Source organism: Heptranchias perlo, chromosome 35 (assembly GCF_035084215.1).
Source record: "Heptranchias perlo isolate sHepPer1 chromosome 35, sHepPer1.hap1, whole genome shotgun sequence".
In the NCBI taxonomy this organism is placed as follows: domain Eukaryota; kingdom Metazoa; phylum Chordata; class Chondrichthyes; order Hexanchiformes; family Hexanchidae; genus Heptranchias; species Heptranchias perlo.
In genome coordinates this window covers 25,042,828-25,068,865 of record NC_090359.1, presented here as the reverse complement: position 1 = coordinate 25,068,865, position 26,038 = coordinate 25,042,828, and the positions used below count along the sequence as shown (strand labels likewise).

The 26,038-nt window shown below is 50.7% G+C and overlaps 2 protein-coding genes across 3 annotated transcripts in view; both read left to right on the top strand.

Moving 5' to 3' along the window:
* LOC137302485 (calpain-5-like) overlaps window positions 1–7,625 on the top strand; it is a 36,774-nt gene extending 29,149 nt beyond the window's left edge. For both annotated transcript variants that reach the window (XM_067972177.1, XM_067972176.1), the window contains 3 exons: window positions 1,601–1,722; window positions 2,823–2,959; window positions 5,744–7,625. In XM_067972177.1, coding sequence (XP_067828278.1) covers window positions 1,601–1,722; window positions 2,823–2,959; window positions 5,744–5,920 — 436 coding nt within the window. In that variant the 3' untranslated portion in view covers window positions 5,921–7,625. The remainder of the gene's footprint in view (window positions 1–1,600; window positions 1,723–2,822; window positions 2,960–5,743) is intronic.
* Window positions 7,626–14,687: 7,062 nt separating this feature from the next.
* On the top strand, window positions 14,688–24,580 carry LOC137302181 (uncharacterized). The gene is made up of 5 exons (XM_067971845.1): window positions 14,688–14,733; window positions 17,064–17,365; window positions 18,088–18,132; window positions 18,923–18,976; window positions 21,447–24,580. Exons 2-5 carry the CDS (start codon window positions 17,098–17,100, stop codon window positions 22,727–22,729), a joined length of 1,650 nt encoding a protein of 549 aa, XP_067827946.1. The 5' UTR covers window positions 14,688–14,733; window positions 17,064–17,097; the 3' UTR covers window positions 22,730–24,580.
* The last annotated feature ends 1,458 nt before the right edge of the window (window positions 24,581–26,038 follow it).

Below are 26,038 nucleotides of genomic sequence, written 5' to 3'. Positions count from 1 at the left end.
ATTCGTTCACGGGATGTGGGCGTCGCTGGCGAGGCCGGCATTTATTGCCCATCCCTAATTGCCCCTTGAGAAGGTGGTGGTGAGCCGCCTTCTTGAACCGCTGCAGTCCGTGTGGTGAAGGTTCTCCCGCAGTGCTGTTAGGTGGGGCGTTCCAGGATTTTGACCCAGCAACGATGAAGCAACGGCCGATATATTTCGAAGTCGGGATGGTGTGTGACTTGGAGGGGAACGTGCAGGTGGTGTTGTTCCCATGCGCCTGCTGCCCTTGTCCTTCTAGGTGGTAGAGGTCGCGGGTTTGGGAGGTGCTGTCGAAGAAGCCTTGGCGAGTTGCTGCAGTGCATCCTGTGGATGGTGCACACTGCAGCCACAGTGCGCCGGTGGTGAAGGGAGTGAATGTTTAGGGTGGTAGATAGGGTGCCAATCAAGCGGGCTGCTTTATCTTGGATGGTGTCGAGCTTCTTGAGTGTTGTTGGAGCTGCACTCATCCAGGCAAGTGGAGAGTATTCCATCACACTCCTGACTTGTGCCTTGTAGATGGTGGAAAGGCTTTGGGGAGTCAGGAGGTGAGTCACTCGCCGCAGAATACCCAGCCTCTGACCTGCTCTCGTAGCCACAGTATTTATATGGCTGGTCCAGTTAAGTTTCTGGTCAATGGTGACCCCCAGGATGTTGATGGTGGGGGATTCGGCGATGGTAATGCCGTTGAATGTCAAGGGGAGGTGGTTAGACTCTCTCTTGTTGGAGATGGTCATTGCCTGGCACTTATCTGGCGCGAATGTTTCTTGCCACTTATCAGCCCAAGCCTGGATGTTGTCCAGGTCTTGCTGCATGCGGGCTCGGACTGCTTCATTATCTGAGGGGTTGCGAATGGAACTGAACACTGTGCAATCATCAGCGAACATCCCCATTTCTGACCTTATGATGGAGGGAAGGTCATTGATGAAGCAGCTGAAGATGGTTGGGCCTAGGACACTGCCCTGAGGAACTCCTGCAGCAATGCCCTGGGGCTGAGATGCTTGGCCTCCAACAACCACTACCATCTTCCTTTGTGTTCGGTCCGGGAGGAGCAGTGGGGGGGGGGTCACAATTTTAAGTTGTACATGAGGCCAGGTTCGAGGTTGGACATCAGGTGGTGGTTCTTTCTCCAGGGCCTCTGGAACAGGCTGCCGGCTCGCGAGGTGGCCGATTCAGCCGAATTCCTTCAAGGGAGAGCAGGGGCCCGTTTGTGGATGGGGCGGAGGTCACCTCTACCCAAGGACGGTGATGAAGTGCATGGAATTATCAGGGCCCGAGAGATCTCCTGGACTAGTTTCGATTGCCAAAGTTGCGGGGGGGGGGGGGGGTGGGGGCGGAGAGGAACGTCCCAGATTTCCCCCCTCCCCCAAATTGGCCTGGGTTTTTCTCGCCTCTCCCAGGAGATCACATGGTGTGGGTTGGGGAGAGTCTATATCGTGACGCACAGGCCCGATGGACCAATGGGTCTTTTCCTGTCCTCCGTTGTTGGTTCGTTCTGCGCCCGGCGACTGAATCTTTACTCTTCGATAAAGCTCGATGTCGATTCATTAACGGGTCTGTTCTGTTTCTCTCCTCCCCCCACCAGAGAACTGACGCTGGACCAGCCCAAGCCGTCGTTCTGGAGCTGTTGCCTTGGTTACCCGAAGCGCGTCACCTCGGTCCACGTCCACAGCGCCGCCGGTTTACTCCTTCCGGAATCTTCCAGTTGTAAGTAGGAGCACTGCCCCCCCCCCCTCAAACTCTTATCCAGAGTCCCGGACTAGTGACCCAGGGCACCGCGAGTTCAACTGCCACCGAGGCCGATCGAGAAATGGAAAGCTGGTACGATCGCCACCGCCCGATGGCGGGCGCGATGGCCGTTATACCCGGGCGGCGCCCGCAAAGGTCCTTTTTTTTCTTTCGAGCCGAGTTTGGTTTGCAGAGTCCCTCCTCGGTCTCCCCTGTTGTCAGTCGGCAGCAGCTGAGGAGAAACTCTCGCACAGGAAACAGGCGGAGGCCATTCGCCCCCTCTAGCCCGTTCCGCCGTTCAATCGGATCCGTGTCTTAACTCCACCTACCCGCCTTGGTTCCGTAACCCTTAATACCCTTACCCAACAAAAATTAAATGCATCTGTGCTAGTCGCCTCAACTACTCCTTGTGGGAGCGAGTTCCACATTCTCACCACTCTCTGGGTGAAGAAGTTTCTCCTGAATTCCCTATTGGATTGATTAGTGACGATCTTATATTTATGACCCCTAGTTCTGGTCTCCCCCCACAAGTGGAAACATCTTCTCTACGTCTATCCTACCAAACGCCCTCCTAATTTTAAAGACCTCTCTCAGGACACTTTGAAACTGATGTAAATGGCCGTTGCTTTTTGGCCAATATTGACCACTTCCCATATTAAACGTGGGCGTTTTAAGCGGTGGGAACTGCTTCGGTAAACGTGACCGTGAAGCTGTCATTTGTGGTTTTAAAAAAAACCCAATGTCCTTACCCGGTCTGGGCCTACAGGTGACTCCAATCCCACACCAACGTGATTTAACCCTTAATTGCCCTCTGGAAGTGGCCTAAGGAGACACTCGGTTTGTATCAAAGCCGCTGCCATCGGGTCAAGAAGAAGGCGGCTCACCGCCACCTTCCCAGGGCGACTACGGACCGGCAAGAAATGCCGGCCTTGCCAGCGACGCCCACATCCCGAGAATGAATAATTAAAAAACCCCACAAAAGGCACAGGGGTGAGCAGTGTGGGGTGAGGGGCAATATTGGGCAGTGGGGGGGGGGGTTCCTCTTTCCTGCTGTAATTCTCGGGTCCCTCTGCTCCCAGCGCCCGACGCCTATGTGGTGATCAGCAGTGAGGGGACCAAAGTGAGATCCAAGGTTCACAAGTCGAACTCCAACCCCGACTTTGACCTGAAGGGATTGTTCTACAGGAAGAACGAGAAGAAGCCCATTAAAATTCAGGTGGGTGATGTGCTTTTTGGTTGGCTGGGCCCCTTTTAGAGTAGAGGGGATGCAGTTGACGGGGGTGGGCTCGCCCGCCTATCCACTCCCCTCCTAATGGCGCTCTCACTGGGTACGGGGTCTACGGGCACTGATTCTCGGGTTACGGGGTCTATGGGCACTGACTCTCAGGGTACAGGGTCTACGGGCACTGATTCTCGGGGTACAGGGTATACGGGCACTGACTCTGGATACGGGGTCTATGGGCACTGACTCTCAGGGTACAGGGTCTACGGGCACTGATTCTCGGGGTACAGGGTATACGGGCACTGACTCTGGATACGGGGTCTATGGGCACTGACTCTCTGGGTACGTGGTCTATGGGCACTGACTCTCTGGGTACGGGGTCTATGGGCACTGACTCTCCAGGTACAGGGTCTATGGGCACTGACTCTCAGGGTACGGGGTCTATGGGCACTGACTCTCGGTACGGGGTCTATGGGCACTGACTCTCAGGGCACGGGGTCTATGGGCACTGACTCTCGGTACAGGGTATACGGGCACTGACTCTGGGTACGGGGTCTATGGGCACTGACTCTCAGGGTACGGGGTCTATGGGCACTGACTCTCCAGGTACAGGGTCTATGGGCACTGACTCTCAGGGCACGGGGTCTATGGGCACTGACTCTGGGTACAGGGTCTATGGGCACTGACTCTCTGGGTACGGGGTCTATGGGCACTGACTCTCTGGGTACGGGGTCTATGGGCACTGACTCAGGGTACGGGGTCTATGGGCACTGACTCTGGGTACGGGGTCTATGGGCACTGACTCTCAGGGTACGGGGTCTATGGGCACTGACTCTGGGTACGGGGTCTATGGGCACTGACTCTCCAGGTACAGGGTCTATGGGCACTGACTCTCAGGGTACGGGGTCTATGGGCACTGACTCTCGGTACGGGGTCTGTGGGCACTGACTCTCAGGGTACGGGGTATATGGGCACTGACTCTGGGTACAGGGTCTATAGGCACTGACTCTGGGTACGGGGTCTACAGGCACTGACTCTCAGGGTACAGGGTCTATGGGCACTGACTCTCAGGGTACGGGGTCTATGGGCACTGACTCTGGGTACAGGGTCTATGGGCACTGACTCTCGGTACGGGGTCTATGGGCACTGACTCTGGGTACGGGGTCTATGGGCACTGACTCTGGGTACGGGGTCTATGGGCACTGACTCTGGGTACGGGGTCTATGGGCACTGACTCTGGGTACAGGGTCTATGGGCACTGACTCTCAGGGTACGGGGTCTATGGGCACTGACTCTGGGTACGGGGTCTATGGGCACTGACTCTCCAGGTACAGGGTCTATGGGCACTGACTCTCAGGGTACGGGGTCTATGGGCACTGACTCTCGGTACGGGGTCTATGGGCACTGACTCTCAGGGTACGGGGTATATGGGCACTGACTCTGGGTACAGGGTCTATGGGCACTGACTCTCCAGGTACAGGGTCTATGGGCACTGACTCTCAGGGTACGGGGTCTATGGGCACTGACTCTGGGTACGGGGTCTATGGGCACTGACTCTCCAGGTACAGGGTCTATGGGCACTGACTCTCAGGGTACGGGGTCTATGGGCACTGACTCTCGGTACGGGGTCTATGGGCACTGACTCTCAGGGTACGGGGTATATGGGCACTGACTCTGGGTACGGGGTCTATGGGCACTGACTCTCCAGGTACAGGGTCTATGGGCACTGACTCTCAGGGTACGGGGTCTATGGGCACTGACTCTGGGTACGGGGTCTATGGGCACTGACTCTCCAGGTACAGGGTCTATGGGCACTGACTCTCAGGGTACGGGGTCTATGGGCACTGACTCTCGGTACGGGGTCTATGGGCACTGACTCTCAGGGTACGGGGTATATGGGCACTGACTCTGGGTACAGGGTCTATGGGCACTGACTCTGGGTACGGGGTCTACAGGCACTGACTCTCAGGGTACAGGGTCTATGGGCACTGACTCTCAGGGTACGGGGTCTATGGGCACTGACTCTGGGTACAGGGTCTATGGGCACTGACTCTCAGGGTACGGGGTCTATGGGCACTGACTCTCTGGGTACGGGGTCTATGGGCACTGACTCTCGGTACGGGCTGTATGGGCACTGACTCTGGGTACGGGGTCTATGGGCACTGACTCTCAGGGTACGGGGTCTATGGGCACTGACTCTCGGTACGGGCTGTATGGGCACTGACTCTGGGTACGGGGTCTACGGGCACTGACTCTCGGTACGGGGTCTACGGGCACTGACTCTCTGGGTACGGGGTCTATGGGCACTGACTCTGGGTACGGGGTCTATGGGCACTGACTCTCGGTACGGGGTCTATGGGCACTGACTCTGGGTACGGGGTCTATGGGCACTGACTCTCAGGGTACGGGGTCTATGGGCACTGACTCTGGGTACGGGGTCTATGGGCACTGACTCAGGGTACGGGGTCTATGGGCACTGACTCTGGGTACGGGGTCTATGGGCACTGACTCTCAGGGTACGGGGTATACGGGCACTGACTCTGGGTACGGGGTCTACGGGCACTGACTCTCAGGGTACGGGGTATACGGGCACTGACTCTCTCTGGGTACGGGGTCTATGGGCACTGACTCTGGGTACGGGGTCTATGGGCACTGAGTCTCCCTGTCGATGGAGCCCTGAATGTATATACAGAACGTGCAACATTCGTATGGAATTAATGGCCATGGTTTGAGATGTGATCCATTGTTTCTCTCCTTCCTCCTCCCTCCCCTCGCTAGGTTTGGTGCAGCAGTTTCCTCAGGGACCAGTTCCTGGGCCAGGCCACGGTTGAAGCCGACCAGAACATGAACGGTTCGAGCTACGTCCTCCAGCTCCAGGACAAGTCCAGCAGGCAGCACCGGGCGGGCTCCATCCTGGTCGAAGTCTCCTCCAGCGACGACCTGACTGCCCTGTGAGCCACCGTGGTCTGAGCGATGGGGAGCGCCCATCTGATCAGCTCGCTCGGCCCAGGGATCGATCCTCCGACTGTCCTGGTCTCTGTGTGGCTCAGGAACGTCCCGCTCCCCCCCCCACACCCCCCCCCAATCGGGGACACCAGCAAAAGACGGACTTTGATCCCCCTCAGTGGCAAAATGCAGTGTCTAATACTGAGTCGTACAAACCAGAGGGTCCCAGGTTCGATTCCTGGTTTGGGTAGAACCAGCCTGGAGAGATTGAGTTACCCTTGGGATGGGGGTGGTGATGGTGATGGTGAGGAAGGGGTGAAGGAAGCCCTGACCTCTACCCTCTGACCCCCGTTGGAAAGGTAAGCAAGTCAACAACCTGTGAGGCAGTGGGGGGGGCAGGATCGGGTTTGGCTCCCCTCGGTCGACCAGCCGCCTGGAATGGCTAACTTGGGCGAGGAAATTGGAGGGTGCCCTCAAGTCTTGGGCCGTCAGGAGGGGGGGAGCAATATTTCAATCGGATGCAAATCTCTTTTTCTTTCTGTTTGGGTCTTTTTGTCGCTGTGAATGTTGCAGTATGTAGGAGACCCCCCCCCTCTCCTCGGAGTTGCCCCCCTCCTCGGAGTCCCCCGACTCGGAGTCACCCCCCTCCCCTCCCCGCGCCCCCTCCTCTCGGTAACACGCCAGGACAGCAGCTAAGACAGATGTGCCTGCGCTGAACACACAGGCCGTACCACTCGTTACCGTAATGCCAGTTAACGATGGGGGTCTCACTTTCTCATCCTGCAGAAACCTGCCTGAGGAGGTGGGATACGGTGGGGGTGTCTCTCCCTTCAGGGCCTCTGTTCCAGTCCCACAGTCCGAGGCGCCCTGATTAACAGCAGGAGCGATCGATGCAGTGCACAGTGCGGGAGATGGTGGGTCAATCGCTCCGAGGTGGTCACCAGATGGGGCGAGAGAGCTCCCCTCTTGATTTCTCCCCTCCTCACCTATAGGGGGCGGTGGATCCCCGCTCGACGCCTCTCGTACACTAAGAAAGAAAGAGTTGCATTTATATAGCGCCTTGCACCACCTCAGGACGTCCCAAAGCACTTTACAGCCAATGAAGTACTTTTTGAAGTGTGGTCACTGTTGTAATGTAGGAAACGCGGCAGCCAATTTGCGCACAGCAAGATCCCACAAACAGCAATAGTGATAAATGACCAGGTCATCTGTTCTTTAGTGATGTTGGTTGAGGGATAAATATTGACCCCAGGACACCTGGGGGAGAACGCCCCCCCCCACTCTGCTCTTCTTCGAAATAGCGGCTGTGGGATCTTTCACATCCGCCCGAGAGGGGCAGGCGGGGGCCGCGGTTTAACGCCTCGTCCGAAAGACGGCGCCTCCGACAGCGCAGCACTCCCTCGGTACCGGCACCGGGAGCGTCGGCCTGGATTGCGTCTCTGGAGTGTGGGGACTCGAACCCACCACCTTCTGACTTGGAGGCCCACTGAGCCACTGCTCCAAGCCTCCGCATGGGCCTCAACACTTCGAAAACGTCCAAAAAGGTTTTTGAAGGCGGAGAGACCAAAAGGGATAATTGTGCCAACTCTAATAACAGTCTAAACGGACACAGGGCCCACAGTCGGTGCTGGGCCGCCCACAGAGATTGGAAGCCTTAATTTCCTTTTACCTTTTTACAGTTTTGTAATTATTAAATAAAATAATTTTTAATTAAGTTATGAACCCAATCTGTTTCATTTGCTAAATTCGAACATACAGCAGCTGGGGAATTTAAATTCAATTAATTAAATTCAATGAATTAAATATATTAAAAAAAATCTGGAATTAAAATACCAGTATCAGTAACGGTGGCCACGATCGTAAAAACCCATCTGGTTCGCTAATGTCCTTTAGGGAAGGAAACCTGCCGTCCTTACCCGGTCTGGGCCTATATGTGACTCCAGACCCACAGCAATGTGGTTGATTCTTAATTGCCCTCTGAAATGGCCTTGCAAGCCACTCAGTTGTAAAATCTCGCTAAAAAAAGTCACAAAAAGTATAAAACCGGAAGGACCACCCGGCACCGGACACGACAAAGGCAAACCAAGCCCAGTCGACCCTGCAAAGTCCTCCTCACTAACATCTGGGGACCTGTGCCAAAATTGGGAGAGCTGTCCCACAGACTAGTCAAGCAACAGCCTGACATAGCCATACTCACAGAATCATATCTTTCAGCCAATGTCCCAGACTCTTCCATCACCATCCCTGGGTATGTCCTGTCCCACCGGCAGGACAGACCCACCAGAGGTGACGGTACAGTGATATACAGTCAGGAGGGAGTGGCCCTGGGAGTCCTCAACATTGACTCCGGACCCCATGAAATCTCATGGCATCAGGTCAAACATGGGCAAGGAAACCTCCTGCTGATTACCACCTACCGCCCTCCCTCAGCTGATGAATCAGTCCTCCTCCATGTTGAGCACCACTTGGAGGAAGCATTGAGGGTAGCAAGGGCACAGAATGTACTCTGGGGGACTTCAATGTCCATCACCAAGTGTGGCTTGGTAGCACCACTACTGACCGAGCTGGCCGAGTCCTGAAGGACATAGCTGCCAGACTGGGCCTGCGACAGGTGGTGAGCAAACCAACACGAGGGAAAAACCTACTTGACCTCGTCCTCACCAATCTACCTGTCGCAAATGCATCTGTCCATGACAGTATTGGTAGGAGTGACCACTGCACAGTCCTCGTGGAGATGAAGTCCCGTCTTCACACTGAGGACACCATCCAACGTGTTGTGTGGCACTATCACCGTGCTAAATGGGATAGATTCAGAACAGATCTAGCAGCTCAAAACTGGGCATCCATGAGGCGCTGTGGGCCATCAGCAGCAGCAGAATTGTATTCCAGCACAATCTGTAACCTCATGGCCCGGCATATTCTTCACTCTACCATTACCAACAAGCCAGGGGACCAACCCTGGTTCAATGAGGAGTGTGGAAGAGCATGCCAGGAGCAGCACCAGGCGTACCTAAAAATGAGGTGCCAACCTGGTGAAGCTACAACTCAGGACTACATGCATGCTAAACAGCAGAAGCAACATGCTATAGACAGAGCTAAGCGATTCCACAACCAACGGATCAGATCAAAGCTCTGCAGTCCTGCCACATCCAGTCGTGAATGGTGGTGGACAATGAAACAATTAACGGGAGGAGGAGGCTCTGTGAACATCCCCATCCTCAATGATGACGGAGTCCAGCATAAAGTCCCCCATAGGAGACTGGTCAAGAAGGTACGAGCCCATGGAATCGAGGGTGCCTTGGCACTTTGGATACAAAACTGGCTTAGTGGCAGAAGGCAGAGGGTGATGGTCGAAGGTTGTTTTTGTGACTGGAAGCCTGTGGCCAGTGGGGTACCACAGGGATCGGTGCTGGGTCCCTTGCTGTTTGTGGTCTACATTAATGACTTGGATATGAATGTAAAAGGTATGATCAGTAAGTTCGCTGATGATACAAAAATTGGTAGGGTGGTAAATAGCGAGGAGGATAGCCTCAGTCTGCAGGACGATATAGATGGGCTGGTCAGATGGGCGGAACAGTGGCAAATGGAATTTAACCTGGAAAAGTGCGAGGTGATGCACTTTGGAGGGACTAACAAGGCAAGGGAATACACAATGAATGGGAGGACCCTAGGCAAGACAGAGGGTCAGAGGGATCTTGGTGTGCAAGTTCACAGATCCCTGAAGGCGGCGGAACAGGTAGATAAGGTGGTAAAGAAGGCATATGGGATACTTGCCTTTATTAGCCGATTGTAAACAATTTTACAACACCAAGTTATAGTCCAGCAATTTTATTTTAAATTCACAAGCTTTCGGAGGCTTCCTCCTTCGTCAGGTAAATGTTCAGGAGCTCCTTGAAGCCTACGCATTTATACATATAGAACAATACATGGTGTTTACAGACTGCCCCTGCAACTGCCCGTTGCCAAGGCAATCACCGTGTTCAGACAGAGAGGTGTCACCTGCAGAACCCCCGAATACACATTCAACAAAAAAACAAACAGGAAAAAAAAAACAGAGAGAGGCAGAGACATCCGGAAGGCAGAGAAAGCCAGCAAATGACCCATTATATTAAAAACAGATAACATTTGTTCGCTGGTGGGGTAACGTGTAGCGTGACATGAACCCAAGATCCCGGTTGAGGCCGTCCTCATGGGTGCGGAACTTGGCTATCAATTTCTGCTCGACGATTTTGCGTTGTCGTGTGTCTCGAAGGCCGCCTTGGAGTACGCTTACCCGAAGGTCGGTGGATGAATGTCCATGACTGCTGAAGTGTTCCCCGACTGGGAGGGAACCCTCCTGTTTGGCGATTGTTGCGCGGTGTCCGTTCATCCGTTGTCGCAGCGTCTGCATGGTCTCGCCAATGTACCATGCTCTGGGGCATCCTTTCCTGCAACGTATGAGGTAGACAACGTTGGCCGAGTCACAGGAGTATGAACCATGCACCTGGTGGGTGGTGTCCTCTCGTGTGATGGTGGTATCTGTGTCGATGATCTGGCATGTCTTGCAGAGGTTACCGTGGCAGGGTTGTGTGGTGTCGTGGACGCTGTTCTCTTGAAAGCTAGGTAATTTGCTGCGAACGATGGTCTGTTTGAGGTTGGGTGGCTGTTTAAAGGCGAGTAGTGGAGGTGTGGGGATGGCCATAGCGAGGTGTTTGTCCTCATTGATGACATGTTGAAGGCTGCGGAGAACATGGCGTAGTTTCTCCGCTCCGGGGAAGTACTGGACGACAAAGGGTACTCTGTTGGTTGCGTCCCGTGTTGGTCTCCTGAGGAGGTCTATGCGATTTTTTGCTGTGGCCCGTCGGAACTGTCGATCGATGAGTCGAGCGTCATATCCCGTTCTTACTAGGGCGTCTTATTAGCCGAGGCATAGAATATAAGAGCAAGGAGGTTATGATGGAGCTGTATAAAACACTGGTTAGGCCACAGCTGAAGTACTGTGTGCAGTTCTGGTCGCCACACTACAGGAAGGATGTGATCGCTTTGGAGAGGGTGCAGAGGAGATTCACCAGGATGTTACCAGGGCTGGAGCGCTTCAGCTATGAAGAGAGACTGGGAAGATTGGGTTTGTTTTCCTTGGAGCAGAGGAGGCTGATGGGGGACATGATTGAGGTGTACAAAATTATGAGGGGCACAGATAGGATGGATACTAAGGAGCTTTTTCCCTTCGTTGAGGGTTCTATAACAAGGGGACATAGATTCAAGGTAAAAGGCGGGAGGTTTAGATGGGATTTGAGAAAGAACTTTTTCACCCAGAGGGTGGTTGGAGTCTGGAACTCACTGCCTGAAAGGGTTGTGGAGGCAGGAACCCTCACAACATTCAAGAAGCATTTGGATGAGCACTTGAAATGCCATAGCATACAAGGCTACGGACCAAATGCTGGAATATGGGATTAGAGTAGACAGGGCTTGATGGCCGGCGCGGACACGATGGGCCGAAGGGCCTCTATCCGTGCTGTATAACTCTATGACTCTATAACTATGACTCTATGTTAGTGCAAAAGACAAGGCTGAAGCGTTTGCAACCATCTTCAGCCAGAAGTGCCGAGTGGACGATCCATCTCGGCCTCCTCCCAATATCCCCACCATCACAGAAGCCAGTCTTCAGCCAATTTGATTTACTCCACTTGATATCAAGAAACGGCTGAGTGCACTGGATACAGCAAAGGCTATGGGCCCCGACAACATCCCGGCTGTAGTGCTGAACACTTGTGCTCCAGAACTAGCTGCGCCTCTGGCCAAGCTGTTCCAGTACAGCTACAACACTGGCATCTACCCGACAATGTGGAAAATTGCCCAGGTATGTCCTGTCCACAAAAAGCAGGACAAATCCAATCCGGCCAATTACCGCCCCATCAGTCTACTCTCAATCATCAGCAAAGCGATGGAAGGTGTCGTCGACAGTGCTATCAAGTGGCACTTACTCACCAATAACCTGCTCACCGATGCTCAGTTTGGGTTTTGCCAGGACCACTCGGCTCCAGACCTCATTACAGCCTTGGTCTAAACATGGACAAAAGAGCTGAATTCCAGAGGTGAGGTGAGAGTGACTGCCCTTGACATCAAGGCAGCATTTGACCGAGTGTGGCACCAAGGAGCCCTAATAAAATTGAAGTCAATGGGAATCAGGGGAAAAACTCTCCAGTAGCTGGAGTCATACCTAGCACAAAGGAAGATGGTAGTGGTTGTTGGAGGCCAATCATCTCAGCCCCAGGACATTGCTGCAGGAGTTCCTCAGGGCAGTGTCCTAGGCCCAACCATCTTCAGCTGCTTCATCAATGACCTTCCCTCCATCGTAAGGTCAGAAATGGGGATGTTCGCTGATGATTGCACAGTGTTCAGTTCCATTCGCAACCCCTTAGATAATGAAGCAGTCCATGCCCACATGCAGCAAGACCTGGACAGCATCCAGGCTTGAGTCATTAGTGGCAAGTAACATTCGTGCCAGACAAGTGCCAGGCAATGACCATCTCCAACAAGAGAGAGTCTAACCACCTCCCCTTGACATTCAACGGCATTACCATCGCTGAATCCCCCACCATCAACATCCTGGGGGTCACCATTGACCAGAAACTTAACTGGACCAGCCATATAAATACAATGGCTACAAGAGCAGGTCAGAGGCTGGGTATTCTGCGGCGAGTGACTCACCTGACTCCCCAAAGCCTTTCCATCATCTACAAGGCACAAGTCAGGAGTGTGATGGAATACTCTCCACTTGCCTGGATGAGTGCAACTCCAACAACACTCAAGAAGCTCGACACCATCCAGGACAAAGTAGCCCGCTTGATTGGCACCTCATCCACCACCCTAAACATTCACTCCCTTCACCACCGGCGCACCGTGGCTGCAGTGTGTACCATCCACAGGATGCACTGCAGCAACTCGTCAAGGCTTCTTCGACAGCACCTCCCAAACCCGCGACCTCTACCACCTAGAGGGACAAGAGCAGCAGGCACATGGGAACAACACCACCTGCACGTTCCCCTCCAAGTCATACACCATCCCGACTTGGAAATATATCGGCCGTTCCTTCATCGTCGCTGGGTCAAAATCCTGGAACTCCCTTCCTAACAGCACTGTGGGAGAACCGTCACCACACGGACTGCAGCGGTTCAAGAAGGCGGCTCACCACCACCTTCTCAAGGGCAATTAGGGATGGGCAATAAATGCCAGCCTCGCCAGCGACGCCCACATTCCCATGAACGAATTTTTAAAAAATGGAACCCTTGGGTCTTAAACCTTTATAAGTCACTGGTTGGGCCTCAGCTGGAGTATTGTGTCCCAATTTTCTGGGCACCACACTTTAGGAAGGATGTCGAGGCCTTGGAGAGGCTGCAGAGGAGATTTACTAGAATGGTACCAGGGATGAGGGACTTCAGTTACATGGAGAGACTGGAGAAGCTGAGATTGTTCTCCTTCGAGCAGAGAAGGTTAAGGGGAGATTTAATCGAGGTGTTCAAAATCATAAAGGGTTTTGATGGAGTAGATAAAGAGAAACTGTTTCCAGTGGCAGGAGGGTCGGTAACCAGAGGACGCAGATTTAAGGTAATTGGCAAAAGAACCAGGGTGGGAGATGAGAATTTGTTTTTTACGCAGCGAGTTGTGATGATCTGGAACGTGCTGCCTGAAAGGGCGGTGGAAGCAGATTCAATAATAACTTTCAAAAGGGAATCGGATAAATACTTGAAAAGGAAAAATTTGCAGGGCTGCGGGGGAAAGAGCAGGGGGAGTGGGACTAATTGGAGAGCTCTTTCAACGAGCCGGCACAGGCACGATGGGCCGAATGGCCTCCTTCTGCGCTGCTCTATTCTATGATTCCCTCCCGGCAGTAAGTAACACTTGCCTAGTGGCTAATTTGTTAAACTGCGAAACCCAAGCGAAGGTCCATTTCCTTGACTTCTGACTCCGAGGCAGAGAGTGCTACTCGCTGAGGGCGGAGGTTCCAGGGAGGAGGGGTTTGAGGGGGCTCTTGGTGGAGGGAGCAAAGTATTAATGGACAAACACTTGGTGCCTTTGATGCCGTTCATCTATCCGCTGTTGTGTGAGGGTGAACTCCAACATTGAAATAGGGCTTGGAGAGACGGTGTCACAAATACATTAAGCATCTGTTCGTTAATTTAGCTCAGTGACCTGCAGGCTCCTCTAATCCCCTCTCTCTAAACACAAGATTTAAACAGCGACACCAAACGACTCTTTTTCACTTCATTTCTTTCCCTCCAAAGTTCTTCTGTCATTTTCCTGAAAGTGATGAGGTCACAGGGCCAGCAGCCACCCGAGTGTGAGCGAGCGTGAGTTTGGTGAGTGTGTGTGTGTGTCTGTGCGTGCGTGTGCGTTTGAGTGTGTGTGAATGCTTGCGTGTGACACACCCACTGGCTGCGATGCCCCAGGGCTGCTTGGAGTCGGTGGGACCCTGTACCCCAGCGAGAGGGGAGCGGGAAACCTAGGGAAATGCAACTTTAATTTCACCCCTATTCAGACAAAAAAAAAACCCGACAGAATCAACACTGTTGGGCAAGAGTCAGCACAATTCCCAAAGGTCAGGAGGAATCGGTGCTGGCAGCATCACTCGGGAATGAGCCCTGGAGAAATTTCACCTCCATCATTCACCAATCTGACTGCCTGTCTCTTCTTGCCTTGCCAGCTTTTTGTGTTGTCTCACACCTTTTTCCCGTCGAGCACTGAAAGTGAAACTACGTCTGGAGATAAAGGTTTTAACTTTTTAAAACTAAAGGCACAACAAGAGAATCTGGAAGGAACCAGCAGTGAGCTGTCCACAAAAGGTAAGGTTTGGAGAATTAAAAAGCAGAGAAGTTATATTAAACTTGTATAGAACCGTAGTTAGATCGCACTGCTGGTGCACAGTTCTGGTCTCCATTATCATACTGAGAGTACTGTGCACAGTTCTGGTCTCCATTATCATACTGAGAGTATTGTGCACAGTTCTGGTCTCCATATCATACTGAGAGTATTGTGTACAGTTCTGGTCTCCATATCATACTGAGAGTACTGTGCACAGTTCTGGTCTCCATTATCATACTGAGAGTATTGTGCACAGTTCTGGTCTCCATATCATACTGAGAGTACTGTGCACAGTTCTGGTCTCCATATCATACTGAGAGTACTGTGCACAGTTCTGGTCTCCATCTTACAAAAAGGATATAGAGGCACTGGTGAAGGTGCAAAAAAGATTTACAAGGATGATACTAGAACTGAGAGGTTGAAAGGCTGAACAGGCTGGGGGCTCTTTTCTCTAGAAAAGAGAAGGTTGAGGGGTGACCTGATAGAGGTCTTTAAGATTATGAAATGGATTGATAGGGTAGATGTAGAGAAAATGTTTCCACTTGTGGGGGAGACCAAAACTAGGGGCCATAAATATAAGATAGTCACAAATAAATCCAATAGGGAATTCAGGAGAAACTTCTTTACCCAGAGAGTGGTGAGAATGTGGAACTCACTACCACAAGGAGTAGTTGAGGTGAATAGCACAGATGCATTTAAAGGGAAGCTGGATAAACACATGAGGGAGAAAGGAATAGAAGGATATGCTGATAGGGTGAGATAAAGTAAGGAGGGAGGAGACGTGAACCAGTTGGGCCAAATGGCCTGCTTCTGTGCTGTAAATTCTATGCAATGTAGTTCAATATCTGGGGGGAGCCCCTGATATTAATGGGTGAGGTTACTGAGGTGGGAGAGCAGACCTGGGCTGTTAAATTCAGTGAGTCCCACTTACACAATTTATAGGTTTAGTTTCATACTCTCTCGTCAACCTGCCTTAAGGCGGTTTGACAATAACAACTTGCCTTTAACGTAGTAAAATGTCCCAAGGCGCTTCACAGGAAAGTAATTAGACGAAAATTGACACCAAACCAAAAACGGGGGGGGAGGGGAGAGAGAGAGAGAGAGAGAGAGACTGGGCTCTCAGTCGCTGTTCGTTCCAGTCTTTCACTTCACAGATAGCGTGAGAAGTGAAAGCTTTATTTAGTTTAAATCAGATACACTTCAGGTGAATGTTGAAACACTTTGGGCCACTGTCTCCATCACCGCTGGTGTCTCGGCCAAGATCAGATACGTGATCCCCTCTCCCGCCCACAGACGTTCAGCTCCCTTTCTCGCTCTTCCTGATTTTTCCCGTTGAGCCGGTTCTGGTGTACGGTTCACAGGTTGCTCACGGCAACCGCCCTCGATCAAGCGAATCCTGTGTTGAATGCTGTGCTGAACCGTTAATAATTAACCTCCTCCGTTCTCACTGATTGGTGTGCGAGGGCTTCGATTCTGTGTTTCCCGCTAAAGGGCGGTAGATTGTTTTTTCCCGGAATTGTGTCCACCCATCTTAAAATAGTACGCTGAAAAGTGTCATAGGAACATAGGAACAGGAGGAGGCCATTCAGCCCCTCGTGCCTGCTCCGCCATTTGATAAGATCATGGCTGATCTGTGATCTAACTCCATATACCTGCCTTTGGCCCATATCCCTTAATACCTTTGGTTGCCAAAAAGCTATCTATCTCAGATTTAAATTTAGCAATTGAGCTAGTATCAATTGCCGTTTGCGGAAGAGAGTTCCAAACTTCTACCACCCTTTGTAGAAATATTTTCTAATCTCGCTCCTGAAAGGTCTGGCTCTAATTTTTAGACTGTGCCCCCTACTCCTAAAATCCCCAACCAGCGGAAATAGTTTCTCTCTATCCACCCTATCCGTTCCCCTTAATATCTTATAAACTTCGATCAGATCACCCCTTAACCTTCGAAACTCTAGAGAATACAACCCCAATTTGCGTAATCTCTCCTCGTAGCTTAACCCTTGAAGTCCGGGTATCATTCTAGTAAACCTACGCTGCACTCCCTTCAAGGCCATTATGTCCTTCCGAAGGTGCGGTGCCCAGAACTGCTCACAGTACTCCAGGTGCGGTCTAACCAGGGTTTTGTAAAGCTGCAGCATAACTTCTGCCCCCTTGTACTCCAGTCCTCTAGATATAAAGGCCAGCATTCCATTAGCCTTATTGATTATTTTCTGCACCTGTTCATGACACTTCAATGATCTATGTATCTGAATTGAAAACGTGTTTTACCTCCATTAAGAGTCCTGTGCTTTACCCATCTCTCCACTTTCAGATCAGTTTTCCTCCTTTGTCCTGAAAAATCCACAATGAGCACGTCTGTCAGAGATTGTTTAGTCAACGCACTGGACGATTTGAAAGACCTAAAGAGATTTATACCTCAGCTCTGCGAATACAAGTTTAGAAACTTTGATCCAATAGGAAGAGGGCTCCTTAAAGGGGCTACCGTACCAGATGTGGTCGACCAAATAATTCGTCGCTATACAGAACAAAATGCCAGCGAGGTGACTGTCAATATCCTGGAGGCAATTAATGAAAAAAATGTCGCCCATAACTTGTCCAGAGTCTTAGAAAACAGTAAGTATGGGGAGGACTATAGATTTTACTGTTACCAGTTTTCTCCCCTCTTCTCATGAGGAGACCAACTCTCAATGGGGTACGGGTTCCACGAGCACCAAAAGTCCTCGGGCAAGTCACACTAGTGGCCGTAACTCAAGTCCCAGGCAAGTTTGTCCTATTTTCCCTGATATTCCTTGTATGCTCTTGTTTTGATTTTGTGGGCCTGGAGGTTTGGAAAAGGGACTGTTTCTTAGTGCTGTTGCCTCACTGTTGGGATAAATCCTGAAATCAGCACACCGAGATCTGTTGGTATCAGAAACTTGGGGAATTAATGGGAACGGGGGTTGAAACTTTACACCTGGCCCCGGGGAATTCAGGGCGTGTGACCCATAAAGGCTAAAACTCGTGCAACCTGCCCCGCAGAATACACTAGGTTGGTGGGAAAGGTGGGGAATACTTGGTCTGGAGAGTGGCAGGTCGGGATTACCTAACGGAGATGGATGAATATACTTTATCTTGCCCTATACATAACCTTCGAGGAGTATTATGTAGAACCTGCTCTCACCAGACCAAATAGGTGAGGTCGGAGGTCATAATGTTGAACATGGCCTGTGGGAGGAGCAGCCTTGATGGGCCAAGCGGCCATTTCTCGTTCCTTGGTTCCTTATCTTCATGTCGACGTTGAGTCTTCATTGTTTACAGCATTTTGAAAGCTTTTTAATTTTGTCTTTTTTTTCCAGTACGGAATGGTGGGAATATTCCAGGAGATGAGCCTGACGCACCAGGTAATGTTCATAGAAACATAGAAAATAGGAGCAAGAGTAGGCCATTCGGCCCTTCGGGCCTGCTCCTCCATTCAAAATGATCATGGCTGATCGTCTAACTCAGTACCATGTTCCCGCTTTTTCCCCATATCCCTTGATCCCTTTAGCATTAAGAAATATATCTATCTCCTTCTTGAATACATCTAATGACTTGGCCTCCACTGCCTTCTGTGGTAGAGAATTCCACAGGTTCACCACCCTCTGAGTGAAGAAATTTCTCCTCATCTCGGTTCTAAATGGTATACCCCGTATCCTGAGACTGTGACCCCTGGTTCTGGACTCCCCAGCCATCGGGAGCATCCTCCCTGCATCTAGTCTGTCTCGTCCTGTTAGAATTTTATATGTTTCGATGAGATCACCTCTCATTCTTCTAAACTCGAGTGAATATAGGCCTAGTCGACCCAATCCCTCCTCATACGTCAGTCCTGCCAACCCAGGAATCGGTCTGGTAAACCTTCGTTGCACTCCCTCCATGGCAAGGACATCCTTCCTCAGATAAGGAGACCAAAACTGCACACAATACTCCAGATGTGGTCTCGCCAAGGACTTGTACAACTGCAGTAAGACATCGTTCGTTCATTCCATCTGTCCCCTTGAGGCACAATATAGAAACGGTGCCAAAAATGATCAGTCCTAGTTAGTTTGGTGAACAATAATTGATGTTAGTCCCAAACTTTTGTCGAGTGCGAGACTGTTGAGTGAGCCAAGGTGGAACCCTGTTTCTTTGACACATTGTTTGTTTCTCTTCCAGCACGCAAGAGAGAAAAATACTCCGAGGACAGGGCAGACGCAAGTTCCAGCCAGGGTGGGTGTTCAATTCTAAAAGAGGGAGTTGAGTAGAATGGGGGGTGTATTTTGGATCCTCATCACTCCCAGGACAAGTAGAGGAGGTTGGATACAGAGTAAAATTCCCTCTACCCTGTCCCCCCCTCCAAAAGGTGCCTTAATTCCCAATCTCAGAGGTGCACTGCTGGCCTCAACTGCGTTAACGTGGGTTAGGGATAGATCGGCAGAGTTTTTTTTCCCAGTTCGGAATGGTGGGAATATTCCAGCAGATGAGCCTGACGCACCAGGTAATTTATTTATTTAGAGTCATAGAGTTATACAGCACGGATAGAGGCCCTTCGGCCCATCGTGTCCGCGCCGGCCATCAAGCCCTGTCTACTCTAATCCCATATTCCAGCATTTGGTCCGTAGCCTTGTATGCTATGGCATTTCAAGTGCTCATCCAAATGCTTCTTGAATGTTGTGAGGGTTCCTGCCTCCACAACCCTTTCAGGCAGTGAGTTCCAGACTCCAACCACCCTCTGGGTGAAAAAGTTCTTTCTCAAATCCCCTCTAAACCTCCCGCCTTTTACCTTGAATCTATGTCCCCTTGTTATAGAACCCTCAACGAAGGGAAAAAGCTCCTTAGTATCTATCCTATCTGTGCCCTTCATAATTTTGTACACCTCAATCATGTCCCCCCTCAGCCTCCTCTGCTCCAAGGAAAACAAACCCAATCTTCCCAGTCTCTCTTCATAGCTGAAACGCTCCAGCCCTGGTAACATCCTGGTGAATCTCCTCTGCACCCTCTCCAAAGCGATCACATCCTTCCTGTAGTGTGGCGACCAGAACTGCACACAGTACTCCAGCTGTGGCCTAACCAGTGTTTTATACAGCTCCATCATAACCTCCTTGCTCTTATATTCTATGCCTCGGCTAATAAAGGCAAGTATCCCATATGCCTTCTTTACCACCTTATCTACCTGTTCCGCCGCCTTCAGGGATCTGTGAACTTGCACACCAAGATCCCTCTGACCCTCTGACCTTCTGTCTGTCAGCTGTGCCTCAGTGGGCCACTCTCTCTCTCTCTCTCGCCTCAGTCAGAAGGTCGTGGGTTCGAGTCCCACTCCAGAGACTTGAGCACGTAATGCAGGCTGACACTCCTGTATAGTACTGAGGGAGTGCTGCATTGTCGGAGGCTCTGCCATTCAATACGATCATGGCTGATCTGATCCTAACCTCAAATCTAAAGAACACAAGAAGTAGGAGCAGGACCCGGCCACTCAGCCCCTGGGCCCGCTCCGCCACCCACAGGGCCTTGACCGATCCGAACTCAGCTTCATGTCACGTTAAAAACCGAGGCCCTCTCAGGTGGACGTAAAAGATCCCACGGCCACTATTTTGTAGAAGAGCAGGGGGAGTTCTCCCCGGCGTCCTGGCCCATATTTATCCCTCAACCAACATCACTAAAACAGATTATCTGGTCGTTATCAAATTGCTGTTTGTGGGATCTTGCTGTGCGCAAATTGGCTTCTGCGTTTCCCTACATTACAACAGTGACTACACTTCAAAAAGTACTTCATTGGCTGTAAAGCGCTGTGGGACGTCCAGAGGTTGTGAAAGGCGCTATATAAATACAAGTCCTTTCTTCCTTTTGTCAGTCTGTCTATCTGGTTTTCATAGGATACTGTCATATATCCTTTCCCCTTATGCGGAGGTATTATAGGATATTTTTATATATTCTATACCTCTAATACAAGTTCGAGGATAAGGAAACACTGAGACGCCTGGTTAATACTCTTCATTTATCAAATCAATGATATAATCCAACTCCTCTCCTGCAGTGTCCATAAGGCTGCGACCAATTGCTACTCACGTGCCATTGCACTTAAGCTTGGGACTGATAAGCCGGTCGCCTTGACTGCTCGCACCAGCCTCTTCATTGAAGTCACCCAGTCAATGTAGAGCAGCTATCAAGAAGACTAATTGTGTAATAGGTAGCCAGGGTACATTTGAAGAGCAGAAAGTCACTTTACGTGGGTCATTGGCGAGGCCCTATTTGGAATCACTGGAGAAAATTGAGAGGGGATTTGTTCCAGGACTTGAAAATGTTGAGAAGGATTAGACGATACAAGTGTAAACCAGTTGAAATTGTGAAGACCTGAGCCTGTTTTTATTAGAAGGATTTCCTTTTGCTCTTGAGGAGTCAATCTACAGAATAGTATTGAGACGTCTAATGGTGAGAGATAAATGAACGCAGTAGAACACAATGGTTCCTTGGCTACTGGGACCATTGAAATGCCATGCTGAGGAAGGCAGCTAGTCGAGGATGTGGGCTGTAAGGTTAGATGGACATCAGGGAAAATTTTTACAGAAGCTTTTGCACAGGAGATTAAATGGATTGAGTGGAGTGATTGACGGGGCTGGTTGTACCTGGTTCTTGGGAGGAAGGAGGCTGATGGTCCCTTTCCCATTACCTACGTTCTTACTGTATATCTAATTTGGTTTAGGCTTATGGACCCTTTCTGCGATGGAGCGTCATGCCACAAAGAACATGGATGAGTTGTATAAATCGCTAAGAGACAGAATTGGAGAGGAAGCAATGAGAACGATCGAAGACAGCGTACGGAGAAAGAAAATGAAAACTTCATTCTTCATCGTTGGCAAGGAAGCGCATGAAATAGTCAACAACACGCAGTTCAAGAATTACCGCTCCCAGTCTAACAGAGACATCAGCTTGTTTCCTTTGAAACTTGCGGGAAATTATTTATTTGAAGGGATGACCTCTAAAGGTCAAAGAGCAAATAAAGGTGAAAAATTAGAGGCGGGCGTTGATGACTCTGTGCCAATGTGTGGTGAGTTTGAGAAAGAACCTTCTAGTAAATCTGCTAATCTGAGGAAACCCACTGGGACAGGAGAATTACAAAGCTCGGGGCCCACCGAAGTTAAGGATTCTTTAGATGTGGTTAATCCTAAAGGTACAGATAAAGTTAGTGATGTCCATGATATGAAACCGTCCAGCCTAGATTCAGGATTTGAGCAAAGTCTTGCTGGCCATGGTCTCACACAGATCGAACATGAGAAGGAGGAAGAGGAGGAGGGTAATGAAAGGGGAGCGTCAGCACTCCAAAGTCAGTCCCAAGGGACTTCCTTGTCAACTCCTGGGACTGCCGGTCAATCCATTCGCAAAGTGGCATCAAGTGGAACCAGGGCGCCCAGAAAGGAACCAAAGAGGAAGATTGCTTGGGCTGTGGGGAAAGAGATAGATGCCAAAAAAGCTGCTAAGGAACAGTGGCTCCAAAAGCAGGAGGAGCAGATATTGAAAGAAGATGTCACTCGAAGCCGAGGACAAGTGTTCAAAGAGCTGGAGGAGAGTTTGGAACAAATACACAACTGGGAGCACCCAGTGTACAGCTGTCTGCGAGCCCGGTGCTGCCTGGTTTACAAGGTTCCGAGGAACGATGGCATTGACAAAGTGATTCTTTTGCTGCAGCTTCCCGGAGAAGAAGGAGGCGAAAAATTCGACTTGCTGACAAAGAACAGAGGCCTGAGAAAGATGCATAGTTCCTGCATCCAGTACAACATGGGGGTCCTGGGAGGGATTTCTCGGACCGACGTTGTCTTTTACAACCAGGGGAGTGCAACGACCCACACGTTCAACTACAATAGAAGTGAGTTTGATAGCATCACGCAGTCCCTGGAAGTATTTATTAAAGATGTTATGGTCCCTTTGCTTGCCGTGTACTTGAGGGTGCAGAGAAAGCAGGGTGTGTTTTTGAAGGTGCAGGATTAGAGTTGGCATTTCAGGGTGGCACACAGGCCATGCCCTGAGTGCCAACCCTGGACGCGGTTGACCAAGTTTGAACCTTGTAGGAAATTTGCCTACTTTTCCAGCGGTCCTTAAACCTGGACGAATAGTCAGACGGAGAATGTCCCCACTCTCGGTAGTTTCGTTAATCAAAAGCGATGATTTTAAAGATGTTTTAACTCGCGCAAGCCTGCAACCGTACTCTACACTTAAACATGCAGCGAGCAAATCAACGCACATCACCTTGGAACCAAGGATTCCTGCTCCAAGGCCGGTTAAGATTGATGGCGGGTTTTTTTTTGGAACTTTTGCGGTCTTGTTGCTGGACGTCCCTCCTGTGGGTCAGCTCTGGTAGGGTCCCACCTGACTGCAGTACCAATTCCCGTCCTGATGTCTTCTTTTTATATTGTATATTTTTTTTGCCCTTTGGGGTGTCGATGAATTAGGGATAATGTCATTTTGGCCAATCGCCCACCGTCGCTAGGCCTCGGCCCATGACTAGGCCTTAACGATTGACCGTTATCTCACATAAGACCAGGTGCATGGTCTCACGCGTTTTACAGGCCCCCCCCTCCCCATTATCAGTGTTGCCATGACGACCTGTCTCTTTCTCGTGGCTTTACAATGGCTGCCTCAGTAGATCTTTAGCTATTTTACCTGATGTCGGTTCTGCGGACTGTGACTCCCTAGTTTCCCAGGTTACTCCCTTTCCTTCTCATCAATCGCGTCTTGCAAACCAGAGGCACCTCTGCGTGTCGTTTTAAATTGGTTCTGTTCAAATGTTCCAAAGGTGCGACGTTAACACTTCCCTCAACCCAGGTACATTGTCCAAAGGTCCAGTAGATTTTAAATTCACAACGCTCGAGGGGTTTAACCTTACAACTGTTGCCCACACCTTCTTCTGCTTTAAATAATCGACTTTTGTAAAACTGGCTATCCGCCCCGTGGACAATTGGTTTATTCGAATTTTAGCCGGAGTGGCGGACATCAGTAATGGTACAGGAGCAGGCGATTGACGGAACGGGGAAGATAAAATTTAAACCAGCTTCAAGCAAGACTGCAGATCAGAGAAATGTTTTTCCACCCAGAGTAGTGGATGTGTGGACCAGACTCACACCAAAGGTGCTCGATGCCGAGTCATTTAAACGCACCAAAAGGGCGGGATCATAAAGAAAGAGGTTGATTAGGGGTACAATTAGACACAGATGGTCAAACACTCCACCCAACGTAGTCTGGTTGGACGAGGCGTTGTTATTTGTGGAGGTCGGCTGGTCAGAGTCGACTAGTTTAGGTTGGAAGTTTGAGCAGAACAATCACAGCAATGACTTGCATTTATATAGCGCCTTTAACGTGATAAGAGCGTCCCAAGGAGCGTAATCGGGTAAAATTTGACACCGAGCCACATAAGGAGATATTAGGACAGGCGACCAAAAGCTTGGTCAAAGAGGTGGGTTTTAAGGTGCGTCTTAAAGGAGGAGAGAGAGGCGGAGGGGTTTAGGGAGGGAATTCCAGAGCTTGGGGCCCAGACAGCTTAAGGGGCGGCCGCCAGCGGTGGGACGATGGAAATCGGGGGATGGAGTCACCTTTTGGGGAGTCGAGCTGGGGTATGTTCACACAGCTTTATCATCCAGGAAACATCGCTTATGGGTAATCTGTGAACAGAACAGCCTTGATGGGCCAAACAGCCCCTCTTGTTCCATACTTGATATTTTCCAATCTACCATGTTACGTTGTGCTTATAGGCTGTGAGGTAGCTTGTTTGACGTGTTTTCAGGGAGAGTTTTTGGTTCCAGTGGGGCTGATGTAAATCTGTGGTCCAACAAATAAAGACTCAAGCTGACTCAAAGACTCAATCGTTTTATGATTCTTCTCTGCAGTGCGTACACCTGCCGGCTCACGAGGTCAGACACCAGAAAGAACTTGCATTTATATAGCGCCTTTTCACAACCTCAGCATGTCCCAAAGCCCCTCACAGCCAATGGAGTACTTTTGTAAAGTGTAGACACTGTTGTAACTTAGGGAAACACGGCAGCCGATTCCCACAAATGAGATACTGACCAGATAATCTGATGTTGGTTGAGGGATAAATATTGGCCCAGGACAAACTCCCCCTGCTCTTCTTCGAAATAGTGCCCTGGGCGATCCCATCGGGCGAGCACAGGTCCTCTACACCCGACCTGAGAGGGGCAGACGGGGCCTCGGTTTAACGTCTCATCGGAAAGACGGCACCTCTGACAGTGCAGCACTCCCTCAGTACCGGCACTGGGGCGTACCGGCCTGGATATTGTGTACTCAAGAGGGACTTGAGCCCACAACATTCTGACTCGGAGGCGAGAGTGCTGCCCACTGAGCCTCGGCTGACACCTAGAAACCATTAAAATGTTTTAGGAACAGGAAGATGCCCATTTGATAGATCTCACCCCCCGTCTTTCAGGACAGACTGAAGGACCCTCAATTGGGGCAATTGCAAAGGAACAGACAGATATCAGGAATCGATGACCCCCACTGATCAATATTAATTATTTCCAACTCAAGGGGGAATGCTGCATCATTCGGCAGCCCACCTAAATTGAGGTAGGCTCTTCCGTCTTTCTGTAGTGGCATCTACACACACAACTCCAAAACCCCTTTGTCCCCACCATTGCAGAGATACAAAACCAGCAGATAATCTCCAGCAGAATGCGGTTGCAGGCAGGTCACAAACTGCTTACACAAATAGCCTAATCAACAACAACTTACATTTATACGGCGCATTTAAAGGAGATACTAGGACGGTGACCAAAAGTTTGGTCAAAGAGGTAGGTTTTAAGGAGCCTCTTAAGGGAGGAGGAGAGGCGGAGAGGTTTAGGGAGGGAATTCCAGAGCTTAGGGCCCGAGGCAGCTGAAGGCACGGCCGCCAATGGTGGAACGATTAAAATCGGGGATGCGCAAGGGGCCAGAATTTGGAGGAGCGCGGAGATCTCCGAGGGTTGTGGGGCTGGAGGAGGTTACAGAGATAGGGAAGGGGACGAGGCCATGGAGGGATTTGAAGACAAGGATGAGAATTTTAAAATGGAGGCGTTGCCAGACCGGGAGCCAATGCAGGTCAGCGAGCACAGGGGGTGATGGGTGAACGGGACTTGGTGTGAGTTGGGATACGGGGCAGCAGAGTTTTGGATGAGCTCAAGTTTCCGGAGGGTGGAAGATGGGAGGCCGGCCAGGAGAGCATTGGAATAGTGGAGTCTGGAGGTAACAAAGGCATGGATGAGGGTTTGAGCAGCAAATGAGCTGAGACGGGAGTGGGGAGAGGCGATG